Source organism: Biomphalaria glabrata, chromosome 18 (genome assembly GCF_947242115.1).
Source record: "Biomphalaria glabrata chromosome 18, xgBioGlab47.1, whole genome shotgun sequence".
Classification (NCBI taxonomy): Eukaryota; Metazoa; Mollusca; class Gastropoda; family Planorbidae; genus Biomphalaria; species Biomphalaria glabrata.
Genome location: NC_074728.1, coordinates 8,295,374 through 8,309,225, shown reverse-complemented (window position 1 = coordinate 8,309,225; position 13,852 = coordinate 8,295,374). Strand labels below are relative to the sequence as shown.

Below are 13,852 nucleotides of genomic sequence, written 5' to 3'. Positions count from 1 at the left end.
GGAAAGAGAACAAATTTAGGCCCACATAATATCTAAAAACAGATAAGTACTAAATGTGTGTGTGATGTTTTCTCTTATATCAAAAGGCTAAGCCTTCCCTCCTATAGAAGAAAAACTATACGGAGATCTGCCTGAACTGGAAATCACTGCGCGGTTCATCTCGATTATAGTATTACTGATCTGAACCCTCCAACATGTAAAATGAGAACAAAGTAGAAGAAAATGCTAAGCTCCTAATAACCAGACCACAGAGAAGATTAGCCAATGCAATAACCAGACCAGAGAGAAGATTAGCCAATGTTATAACCAGACCTGAGAGAAGATTAGCCAATGCAATAACCAGACCAGAGAGAAAACTAGCCAATGCAATAACCAGACCAGAGAGATTAGCCAATGCAATAACCAGACCTGAGAGAAGATTAGCCTATGCACGAAGATGGCTTTGTTTAAAATATGTTTCAGCCATTCCTTCTAGAAAAACAGCCTGGAGATGATAGTACGTTCAAACTCTATTACCAAGTATCAAACGCTTGTTAACAGCCTGAAAGGCAACTAATGACCATTATTCCACCTTTCTAACTAGCATTTGAAGCACGGCAAATATATTTTAAGTACACATTTGTAGACAAAGATCTGAGTACATCATTTTGAAACCCAATATCCCCCTTTTTTTCTCAGAATTAGAAACAAGAAATGTATATTGAACATTCCAAATCTATTAGACTAAGAAAACTTAATTTTGGTTTCTGATGATGAAAAAAGTTGAAACAGACTAATAATATTTTCTGAAACCACTACATTTCTACCAAATGACTACATGCTACATTTAAGGTACCAACCAGCATCAGTGCCCATAGCACCAAGACTAGGAAGGCTCGCCTGAGGGTATGACCTTTCCTCTGACCTCCTCTCCTACATTTCTACCAAATGACTACACGCTACATTTAAGGTACCAACCAGCATCAGTGCCCATAGCACCAAGACTAGGAAGGTTCGCCTGAGGGTATGACCTTTCCTCTGACCTCCTCTCCTTGTTGACAATCAACTGCAGCTTGTCCTTGCTCTTATCAATCAGTTTCCTGGCCTCTGCCAGAGAAAGGTTTTCTACTGGCGTGTTGTTGATCTGACAAAGTCACAATAATAGAGAGTTAAAAGGCAATGCTAAATTATATGAATACAAGACAGAAAGTTCTAATATGGTATTACTAGGTAATTGTATCCAAGTTGGGTTAAATCAATAACAATGGTCAAGCTTATTTATTGACTAATTTGCTCCCCTTCAAATTCAAAAAGTTACATCATAATGTCACTAATAAGATGTTTGGCATGTTGTTCTATGACAATATCATCAAAGAACATAACAGAATTTTCCAACAAAGCAAAGAACAGCTCAGGTGCCTTGAATATAGACGATGACATTCTTTGGAAGTCTCTGATTTAATAGATCTTAACTTAGGTGTGGAAGTGTATGTAAAGGGAGAGTGTTTAGGGTTAATTAATTATACAAATTAAATTTGTGCAATTAAATTTTACAATATTCTTTTTTGGAACAGTGTTTCTGCATGCAGTGAGTGTCACTTGACCTAGACGTACAATACTACAGTTGTTACATTTTATCTCCACTTTGATAATGCATATCAATACAATTTTATCTCCACTTTGATAATGCATATCAATACAATTTTATCTCCACTTTGATAATGCATATTAATACAATTTTATCTCCACTTTGATAATGCATATCAATACAATTTTATCTCCACTTTGATAATGCATATCAATACAATTTTATCTCCACTTTGATAATGCATATCAATACAATTTTATCTCCACTTTGATAATGCATATCAATACAATTTTATCTCCACTTTGATAATGCATATCAATACAATTTTATCTCCACTTTGATAATGCATATCAATACAATTTTATCTCCACTTTGATAATGCATATCAATACAATTTTATCTCCACTTTGATAATGCATATCAATACAATTTTATCTCCACTTTGATAATGCATATCAATACAATTTTATCTCCACTTTGATAATGCATATCAATACAATTTTATCTCCACTTTGATAATGCATATCAATACAATTTTATCTCCACTTTGATAATGCATATCAATACAATTTTATCTCCACTTTGATAATGCATATCAATACAATTTTATCTCCACTTTGATAATGCATATCAATACAATATAGGAGCAGACGCAATGGTACTGATGTCTCAAAAGAAAGTATGTGCGATGTATCTGTCTATGACAGAGACACATAAAGACATTTCAGTTAACCCACAAATTTAACCTGTGTCATTAATAATATATCTGTCACAACAGCAAGACAAGTAATGTAAATGCTTCAAATATTTAAACACAACTCCATACAACTTTCAATGTAAATATCTATCTATAGATCTAATGACCATCAGCTTAAAGAAAATAGAGATTATTTGAGACAATAACCTTAAGTACAATATCTCCTTCTCGCAAAGTTTGCTCTCCTGCCGCCAAGGAATTCGGCAAGACATGCTTGATATATAATTTATAACCAAGAATGATTCCGAAATCTGAAAAATGAAATAAACTAATGTTTATGAAATGTGATTAACTGATTAACTGTCTAAACAATTTATTACTTTAAATGTACAATTAAGTCCACATTTTAGTTTCTAAAGATCTTATAATATTATTAAGTATTAAACTCATTAACAAAATGATGAACCTCTAGCTCCTTAGGGCACCTTTTAAATTAAAAAAATAGAACTTAAGTTAAGATATTTTACTAATTGCCCAACCGCTCAAAAAAATATGAGGAGATAATATTGGATAAACATTGTAATATCCTTATTCCAAGTAAGGCAGATGATACTATCTCTAGCCAATGTGGTTGCCTATCAAAAGAAAGTTGGGTATATTTTAGATAATTTTTTCAGTGGCCAATGTGTACATTTAAGTTAAACAACAAAAAATATGTGCGTTTTCTACAGACACGCATTAAAAAGAATGTTACTCTTCAATTAAAATGAATCATGATGATACCATCTTTTTTGTTCCTTTTGCTCAGAGTTATCTTGAATGGCGGAGCAGACGATCTGTCTGGGTGTGAAACTGGTAAGAGTGTTCTCCTCCTGACAACCTGCAGCATTGAACATTCAAGGTATTAGCATTTAGTAGTCATTTTAATATATAGCTTTACAAAACAAAAAATACTTTTGACTTTGTAATAACAGCTGCAAATATTGAATTTAAAGATGGCTAGCAAAAAAGTTATGTTTTGAAATTAGGACAGCACTTGATGGCAATGGCAGAGTAAAATTTTAATAATTGACACATACCAAAAATTAAAAAAAAAAAATTTTTAACAAATTAACTGCTAACTATATATGAAAATGATGAAGTTACACATGTCATTTAAAAGCATTTCAAAACGGAACAAGTCAATTATCTAGCATAAAACTTTTCAACAAGTAAGCTCTTTCAAAACAAAGCAAGTAGACTGACCAGATTGACAGTGCTCCCACAGTCACGTAATACATTGATAGCAGTTGAGTGGTCAACATTCTCTAAAGAGATGCCATTCACTGATACTATTCGGTCATTGATTCTGGAATCAGAGAAAATGTGTTCATTATTTACAAATCTTAAAAAAAAAAAAAGAGATCCCCCTTTCAGACTTTGCGCTTTATAGGGCAGATGATGTTAAGGTCATATGTATCCCTGGCCAACATTTAATGAGCACGATGTCATGTGGCCAGCTCAACAACTAACTGCCAACCAAAGCTGGGCAGCCATTAGAGCTGGGTGGAATCAGGGACACCCCGAAAATCCAGAAAGTTGAAATCCCAGTTGTCCCCAAGATTCTGAACCCCCACCCCTGCCACAAAAAAAAGAAAAAATCTTTAAGTTTCAATCAATTTCTTATAGCTGCTAAGCATGGCCATAACTAGATTGGAAGCCAATAAAAATCAAACTTCAGGTATTTATCCCTAAATCACCTTTACATCAGTTTGCAGATGACAAAATGGAAGGCATAAAAACAATTCACAATTAAAATAATAGTATAGTAAAAAAATATAACACTTAACATGCTCACCAAGCAAACTGCTGGCACTGGATAACAAACTTGATAATGACAGTGTTCTAATATTTTAATATATCATTGACTAACCGGAGGCATAGCTACAGAAAACAACTTTTATTTTTTTTTTTTTTTTTTTCACAACAGTATAACTTACAATAACTTGCCCTCTGCTGGCCCTGCCTTCAAAACATCAGAAATGGCAACAGATGGATCTCCATTGGCGAAATGAGGACTGTCTCTCCCACCACTAACTGCAATTCCAAATCCAAAAGTGGGAGCCTAGGACAAAAAAAAATGTCATTATTAAAAAACTGTAACTTTACAAGAACAGTTTAATAAAAATTAGATACAGCTTTTTACATATAACTGAATATCCTTATATGTGTCTTTTTTATGAATGCTGTAATGAAGATCGTAAGTTTTAAGTATTCAGCACTTAACTCTGCAACTTAACAACAGTTATTGAAAATCCTTGTAATCAAAATAAAATCATTATCCACACTCTTGGATTTGCCTAAGGTGAAATATAAACTTTTGAAGATTATAAAAAAAAACTCTATTACATTAGTACAAACTCATTTTTGTTTAAATATTTCCAGTACCAACAAAGTGCTAGGATATTGTTCCAATCTCACAATTGGAACTATCAATGTAAATGCTGGCCAAGGTAAAGAATATGCATTCAAGGCAATCTCAAATCTGGCCAAGGTAAAGAATGCACATTCAAGGCAATCTCAAATCTAAGTGCCAAGCAATAAAAAAAAAAATGTTTTCACAGCCAGATATATGACATGTTACTGTAATAACCAACACCCACCTTGTGTAGTGTTACTTGGTGAGTCTCCCACACAACATTGGGACCATTCTGAAATGGAGGAGACAAAGACATTTACAAGAGTAGAAAATCAAATGCACAAGATGAAAAAACTATTAATACAAATAATATTGAAACATTTATTCATTATATAACTCTACAGGCCAGTGCATCTTGCTTCTAAAAGCATTTAATGAATGCATATAATGCAAAAATAAATATTTTACGTAAGGGTATGCACATTCTGTTTTACATAAGGGTATGCACATTCTGCACAAGAATGCAAAAGAATTATAAAATTAAAAAAAAACTAAATATAATATGTTCTCCTGCAGTTCCCATAAGGATTATGCAGAGCATATCCATTTTTATGAAAGAGTGCAAAGGTTGGAACTGTGAAAGTCCATTGGGTGAAAAAAGCAAAGATTCAGGTATTTTTCTATTTTGTTTGATAAAATATTTGAAATCTGAAACAAAGGAGAGGGGAAGATATTGATAATCATTAGGACTGGTTCAATTTATATATATATGAGTATAGAAATAAATTAACTATTTCAATGAACAGTTCAAATAATATACTAGTAGTATGTCCAATTTGTGAAGGTCTAATGGTTTCACACAAAAGCCTCTGTTTTTTTAGTGACATTTCTATCAGTTGGAAAATGCTTTTATATATATATAAAATAAAATACATAAATTACATAGTATTGTTATATATTTATATTTATATATATTAATATATTATATATATAACTATTGGACTTGTTTTCTGATATATTATTGTTAAATGTCAAAATGTTATGACAAGTAAATGTTCAACAACACAATGTTGTTCCCACAATCCATTTGGTCAAAAATAAGGTTAACATTCCATAGACCTTTGAGTGATTAAATGCTTGACGACTGAAATGAGTCATGAAGAGCCTAACATTCTCAATCCGAAACTTTAGCTCCCCCCCCCCCCCCATCTACTCACATTTTAATATTGGACACTTGATGGCTAAAGTAAAGAAGCTTTGCTATAGGGCAGGCCATATGCCTACATATGACTGGAGGGTTTCAAAGAGATTTTTGTTTCTTAAATTTTCTAAGTCTGTTATTTCAATTATTTCAGTGTCTGTACTAGAGACATCCCATACAAAACTGTAAATCTTACTTCTGAAGTACTAGACCACAAACTTTCCGTCCACACTGTTACATGTGGTTGGGCTCTTTATGTGTTTATACATTTTACGAGTTACTAGTCAGCATATTCACATTCTCTCCAAAGCCATAAATCAAATTTATTGGTGGTACTTCCTGTCCTACAAACTCCAAAGCTATTTGCACTTTTTGAAAATCTTATTCTTTGATATTTTTACTTATGATATAATATTTGACATATTCTTTAACATGTTCTTTAAGTATATTTCTACTATTGGATGGTCAGATTTCAAAAAGATCACATTTAATAATAAGTCACCTAAGTGGACATCATAGCTAAAATCCACTCCTTAAATCATAGCAAATATTTTGTTAAAAAGTCTTTAAATTGATTAAAATAATTAGAATAAAAAGGAATTATACTTTGAATTTCAGATTTTGTTTTTGCTTATTAAATACATTTTTTGATGAATACTTGAATGAAAAATTGTATTCTCAATATTACTTATAAAAATTACTTACAAAAATTGCCAAACTCATATAGCTATGTAACAGTAACTCAATCTCTGCTAAAGAGTGTACCAATCACAACATACCTTTTTTGGTGACTTTGATACAATTTTAGCCAAAGAATTAAGTCGAATTAAACTATCTTTGTCATCTGAAAACAGTTTTGCGGGAAGTGATACAGTTGAAGACTGCCAGGAAGTACTGGACAGTTTTCTAAAAGAGCTGCGTCTTTTCTTTGCAACTGTCATACTAATTGAGTCAATCGTACTACTTATTTGATCCTAAAGCTGCTGGTCAGTGCAATAACACCACTAATATGCCTTTTGGTCTAATACTGCATTAGGTATCCAACTAGTGTTTAAAATGCAGACCTAACATTTTAAACACAATATATCTGTGGCAGGATGGCCAATTTGATTCAGTATATAAGATGGAAAGACTGTAAAACTACAGCACACTGGTATACAGAGATACATCCAAAAGAAACAACTATCTGAATCATTAATGCCACACCAATGCCAATATACCAAATGAGATGAAAGCAAAAGTAATTGTCTGTCTCTCCTCGCACTGAACAGAATTACACAACAGATGCATGAACAATATACTAATGATGTTATTGCTAGCTACAGTGTAGACAGTGCCACAAGACCACGCCCCCTGACATATCTGCCTTATCTGGGTAGCTCATGTTTCTGTCACACGATCAACTTAGTCAACACTGAGCAGTCACTGAGATGCAACTGACCTATAAGGCTTAATCTTTTCCTTGATGACCAGTGAGACTGAAACTTTTATTTTTTTATATTTTTCAATTTGCATAAGGAACATTACAGCCCAAATATCACAGACCAACTGCACTCGTAACATTAAAAAACTGGAACAGACACAAAATAGAGCACTGAGATTCATAACAAAAGAATATTCACATTTGACTACAGTAACACCTTTAGTAAAATCAATAAATTTAGAAAGCCTTCAGGATAGTCCGATAGAAGACTCAAAAGTAGAGTAGCAATTATACATAAAACACCGAACCATAATCTTAAAATACAAAAACAAAATCTAATAAAATACTCAGAAAGACACAAAGATAAAGGCACATTCCTTGTTCCATATGCTAGGACGAATTTGTACAAATGCTCCTTCTTCCTTAGTGCTATTAGAGCATGAAATGGGTTGCCTGAGTTAGCCAGGAAAACCAGTGACTTAGCAGAAATTATGTCATCGGTTAATATGCATGACTAAATGCATGACACGTAGAGCGTAATCATCTTCTTTATTGAAGTAATGTCTGTATTATATAAGAGAAGAAGATTCCAACCAAACTTCCAAACTAGCTTGAACATTGAAATATGTGGCAAAGTAGCTATATTTGCATTAAAAATGAAGACAAATGTAATCTATTTTAACCAAGATGCAGAATATCCTGGCTACTCTTCCAGCCAGGTAGGTAATCAAAAGTGACCCTGCAAGTTACTTTGGCTCAAATGAAATTTTTAAAAATGTTATAACAAAGTCAATATTGAAATAATGATGTAAAAATAACTTTATAAATTTAGCTGATAAAGCAAGTGGCCTTTCTCAACCAAAAATAATACAAATCTAAAATAAAAGATATTTTGAACTTCAAATCAAATCTCACAAAGCATATTTTGCAAACATTCTTTTTTTTTTCCCAACTGAATGAAAACAAAAACAAATATATTGTAACAATCTGTTTGCATTTATGCCTTATCATAGACTCAACAAGCCCTAAAAACAGTCCTAGCCCATTTTATTTTAAAAATAATTTAATAATTACATAATGTATTTCATTTGCAGGCTTTGATTTAGGCGAATCGAACATTAACTTTAACTAGCATGTATATCTATCAATCTCTTTAACATACACATAAAAAAAAAAAAAACTTCAATATAAGTGGAGAATGGTAGACAAGCAAAAAAACATCAAAATATTAGAAAAAGAGAAGGGAACCACAAAGCCATTTCATCCATATAGTATATTCACCCCAGAAAGCATTGACATGCACAACTATCACACATGACTGGGTCTTAACACATCTTCCAAACAGAATTAGTAAAAAAAAATATAAAAAAAAATTTGTTTCATGCAAAGTCAAATGTTAAGGTCATTCTCAAACCACCCAAATCTAAGAAAAGGGTATTTTATTTTTAAAAAACTATAAAAAAAATATTAGTTATATAAAAATTTAAAAAACGTATAGGTTAGTGGGCTGAAAGTGGATGCCATGCAAGTGGAAGGGAAAAGAGTTGGTTTCCTTACCTGGTTATTGAGTAAAGAGGAGCTAGTGAACCTTAACTGAAATTGTTGTATAAAATGTCGGGTTAAAGTGTCAGTGAACGACATAGAGAGTCAGTGACTTTACAATGTGGTGTGGTGTGCTCTATGACAAAGCAAATGGAAATCGTAATTATAAAAGCCAGAGAGTCAGTGACAAGGTTTTGTGTTGTATGATAAAACTCATGGAAATCATAATCCTTAAGTCCTAGAGCCAGAGACTTTACAGTGTTTTGTTTTGTAATGAAAATCCCATAAGGATTTAGTTATAAAAGAAAAACAGAGTTTATAGACAGACATAAAGTCTGTTCCATTTTGACCAACAAATACATACAATCTTACAGAGAAAAAGCCAAACATTGAAGATTTTTTTTCAACAACCTTTAGTAAAAACATTTGTCCAGCTATAAAACATCTCATCATAATATAGAAATGTAACTTTAAGACACAAACTTACAAACTATAAGACCAAGACATAGAGCTAAAAGACAAGGACAAGGTAAAAACCTTTAGCTCCAAGGACAAACAGTTATCTCAGTAATCCCCCATGGGAGTTGACAATGGGGAGGGGGGGGATGTCATCAAAACAGTTTCAGCCTCACCGTGTGATACAAAAAGATTATCAGTAAATCACATTAGTTAGAGAGACAATCTTGAACACAGATAACATAACACAAACACAGATTTCAAGTAAATCTTGTCTTGAAATGGGAAGTTTACACAATGTTGAAGGAGGTAGCAATCATCCCTTATACACAGTCTGAGATCTGCCCAAACTTTCTTTTTTTTTTATTTGATTTATTTTTGTAACCCAACCATAAAATCTTTCTTTTTATCTATTCAGTTTATAATTTGCCTGATTATTTAAAGCTAAAAGATGCTCTTATATCTAAAGTTATTACTAAATATAAGCAAAGTAAATAAGATTAACTTTGGATGTGTAATCATATACACAATCATCAAAGTTGTTAAAATGAGGCTCACATTAATAACTGAAGTAAGATTTATACAAATAGAGATAATTTTTCCGTCCTTAATACTTGTGTTTTATATTATGTTATTGTGCTTGATTGTTGGTTATAGTGTTATCAGATACACATACAGAATGTTTGAATAAGTGAGCTCTAATGCTATCTGGTAAACAGCTGAAGTTGTCTGGCCAAACAAAAAGGAGCTGTGAAGTTAACTAGCTAAAAACATGGCAATATTAAAGCATTAGATCCACATTGTCATACTGAAGAGGAAACATGAAAGAATAGCAGAAGTGGAAGCTTGAAAGAGTGTGCAGCATAGAGACAGCCAAGGTCACACAGAATAAAAGCAAAAATGCAGTCCTTGTTAATATGCAAGCTATCTACCTACCTCCTCATAGGCTAGATCTGTCTCCATGACAACAGGTTTATCCTTTACCACTTTGCCTGCTCTATCCAATGTTGAAATTCCACTATAAAAAAAAAAAAGAAAAACAAATTGTCAATTGTCATCTAATATTGAACTAAATTAAAAAAAAAAAACTTATTTAAAAAAAACAACATAGTTATAGCAATTAGTTTGGATCAGTCATGTAATTAAATTTGTAATAGATCTAGACTAACAATAAAAAAAAAAAAGGATAATAAAAATATTTTTAAAATTTAAAATGGGGGAATGACTTGAATTTAAACTCATGGCTCAAGCTTTCTCAGACTTCTCAAGCCAACAGGATAACCATTCTGCAAGTGGAGAGCCTATGAACATGGAAGATTGTATAGTTATTTATTGTTTCTATAGTCTTGTCCTAGTTTTCATGTTGTGTTCACTAAGACTCAGACAACTATCTATAAAGGGGACTAATTTAGCTTATACCACCACTTCAGTCAAGTACTAATTCTTTCCCTTGTTTGAGATACCAAATAAAATTATTAATTACCAATAGTTGGTTAATTGGTTAAATTTTTTTTTATTGATACTTGTGTTGTCTGGTAAAAAAAATAATTGTGTACAATTTCAGCTTGATCAGAGATTGGGTATGGGATAAATAGTATGTAATAAACTTTTAGTAGACAGACATACAGAGTGAGTTGGTATAAGCTTTGTATATAAAAAAAAAAAAAAGAAAAAAAAATTCAATAAACTGATGAAACATATATATAATTGCCCTTACTAATTATTTGACTTCCAATAAGACACTCTAATGGGAAATATAAGATGCTCACAAAGCACTCACTTAAGAAGGGATAAAGAACACCCAAGAAATGTGGAATCAACCCATCTAGCAGCCAAATATTTGTTCAGATTGCTAACCTTGGTGAAAATAAACTTAGAGATTGTGATAACCACAAGACAAAATGTAATGAAGTTACACAAAAAAATGGGATAGTGCTAGTCTTCAATCATGAAGTAGGGATTGCAATTCATTCCCTAATTCATTATTTAGTTCTTTCCTTCATTCTATTAAATCACTGAACTTAGCAAGAATGTAGTTAGAACAACAATGCACGAAATAAAGTTCAGCTACCTAATGAAAATGTCCATTTCCAAGTAGGTCTTAAAACAACAATACATGAAATTAAATGGAAATGTCCACTTCCAAGTAGGTCTTAGAACAACAATACATGAAATTAAATGGAAATCTCCACTTCCAAGTAGGTCTTAGAACAACAATACATGAAATTAAATGGAAATGTCCACTTCTAAGTAGGTCTTAGAACAACAATACATGAAATTAAATGGAAATGTCCACTTCCAAGTAGGTCTTAGAACAACAATACATGAAATTAAATGGAAATGTCCACTTCCAAGTAGGTCTTAAAACAACAATACATGAAATTAAATGGAAATGTCCACTTCCAAGTAGGTCTTAAAACAACAATACATGAAATTAAATGGAAATGTCCACTTCCAAGTAGGTCTTAGAACAACAATACATGAAATTAAATAGAAATGTCCACTTCCAAGTAGGTCTTAGAACAACAATACATGAAATTAAATGGAAATGTCCACTTCCAAGTAGGTCTTAGAACAACAATACATGAAATTAAATGGAAATGTCCACTTCCAAGTAGGTCTTACAAAATAAACTCAGATCATGCACAAATATTTATGAAAAAAAATATTATAAAAGGGTCACTTACTCTCAAGAAAAGAAAATGTTTTAATTTATTCATGTATTGTCATCCACTATGAATAATTTCAAAAAGTTTTCAACTAGTACAAAATTTGTACCAGACAGACAGAATGGGTTAATAAAAACTTTGTAAAAAGAAAATTCAACCAAGCTAGTAACAAAACCTTTGTACTGCTAAAATTAGTTCCAACCATAGATTATTATGGGTAAAAAAAAACACAATGACATCATTAATATCTGTGTACTTACTCTGTGACTTTCCCAGACTTGGATGTGTAGTTCTCTAAGTGAGACACAGCCTGATCTCTCTCCCTCTTGACAGCCTCCAACTGCCTCAGGGCTTCATCCCTGGCCTCCTGTGCCCTAGCATTTTCTCGCAGAACAGCATCTCTTTCTTTTAGGGCAAGCTCAAAACCCAGCTGCAGGGCCTGTGTTGGAGGATTATCTTCAACACCTGCGTCTGTTCCTGAGGTGTAAATGAAAGAATTATTTTAGACACTGGCATAGAAACTTAAAAGGCCAAATAAGTTTCAACATGTAAATTTAGTCAAAATTGTAATCAGGGGTTCAAATCCCACCAACCATTATTCCTGCCACCCAGCAGAAATTTTGGGTAAATGTATGACTACATAGTATTGTAGAATAATAATCTTTTTCCTTCAAGGAGCTTCAGTCACTAATAGATTTTAAAAAATATTTAAATCTATTATAAAATACCATACAAAAAAAAAAAAAAAAGATTACGATTAATCCTTGCCTTTTTTAAATACATATATTTAAATGCAAAGTAAAGATGACCTGATTTCAGTTCTATGGCAAGCAATAAACTTAAGTCAGGGGTTTTCCTGACCACTGGGGTGGTAATCAGCATACGAGCGAAATTGCTCTGGACTAGAAGTGTTTTTTTGGACATTCCAATGGTCTAGTGGTTAAGTTCGCTTAGTACGTTATCGCTAGGCGGTGTTGTCGTTTCCAGGGTCACTGGTTCGAGCCTTGGTGGGCGCAGACCCTTATTTTCATAGCATTTAATTCACTACTTTCTCTCTTAAAAACTTGGTCCCTGGTGCTGCTATTCATTTATGTTTAATATATGTATGTATCACATTTGTTTCAGCACCTAGCTTCAACTCTATGTTTGTGTTTTTGTATGTGTAAGTTATTGTTGAGTGTTTAATGTATATTATCACTCATTTATTTTTTACTCTTCCATCCAGGAAAGTTTTCTAAATTAAATCATTTGACTAATTGTGTTACTCTAATCAAAATGTGAATATTCATTACACATTGGAGGAATAAACAGTACTGGGGGAAAAAAAGCATGACCAAATGTGTATGTGCTGAATAATACCCAACTTAGCTCAAAAGAGTCAGATTATTTATGAGCAGCAAGTTGTTGTGGGTTGTTGTTTTTTTTCAACTTCAGAATGTGAAGAAATGTTACATTTGTGAGAGACAAAGAAACAAACTTAAATTTTACCTACAAAAGTGTTTTAAGTATTAAAAAAAACAACACCATAATGTCTGTAAGATCCCCAAGCAACAGTCAATACTATCAACAAGAATTTCATTAGTGTACCTATGGGCTGGATAGATCCACTTGTTCCAATCTTGCTTTACTAAAAAACTTCAACAGGAAGTGGACAGACCAATAGTGGGGTTCCATTCATTTCTTGGAAGCACAAATCAACATAAGGACTCTTCAGCAAATCATTCAAATCACACACACACACACCCACCCCAAACCAAAAAAAAAGGTTGGAATAGTAGTACCAACGTTGATAAATTTTTTTTTATGTATATCAAACCTTGTTACAAGTTCCACGTAACCATAATATGTTGATCAAATACACTTTAAAATAGCCATTGAAACCAGGTGTTTATGGATGGT

At 32.5% G+C, this 13,852-nt stretch overlaps 1 protein-coding gene across 9 annotated transcripts in view; it reads right to left on the bottom strand.

Moving 5' to 3' along the window:
• Window positions 1–13,852, bottom strand: part of LOC106077984 (tight junction protein ZO-1-like) — an 80,923-nt gene that overhangs the window by 43,751 nt on the left and 23,320 nt on the right. For 7 of the 9 annotated variants that reach the window (XM_056017872.1, XM_056017877.1, XM_056017876.1 and 4 more), the window contains exons 2-10: window positions 12,214–12,430; window positions 10,221–10,302; window positions 8,844–8,879; window positions 4,907–4,954; window positions 4,244–4,368; window positions 3,510–3,612; window positions 3,048–3,144; window positions 2,472–2,575; window positions 958–1,123 (exon numbers count right to left, since the gene is read on the bottom strand). In XM_056017872.1, the coding sequence (XP_055873847.1) occupies window positions 958–1,123; window positions 2,472–2,575; window positions 3,048–3,144; window positions 3,510–3,612; window positions 4,244–4,368; window positions 4,907–4,954; window positions 8,844–8,879; window positions 10,221–10,302; window positions 12,214–12,430 (978 nt within the window). Of the gene's footprint in view, window positions 1–957; window positions 1,124–2,471; window positions 2,576–3,047; window positions 3,145–3,509; window positions 3,613–4,243; window positions 4,369–4,906; window positions 4,955–6,642; window positions 7,247–8,843; window positions 8,880–10,220; window positions 10,303–12,213; window positions 12,431–13,852 lie in introns of those variants that run through there. The other 2 variants (XM_056017875.1, XM_056017879.1) reach the window with 2 other exon arrangements.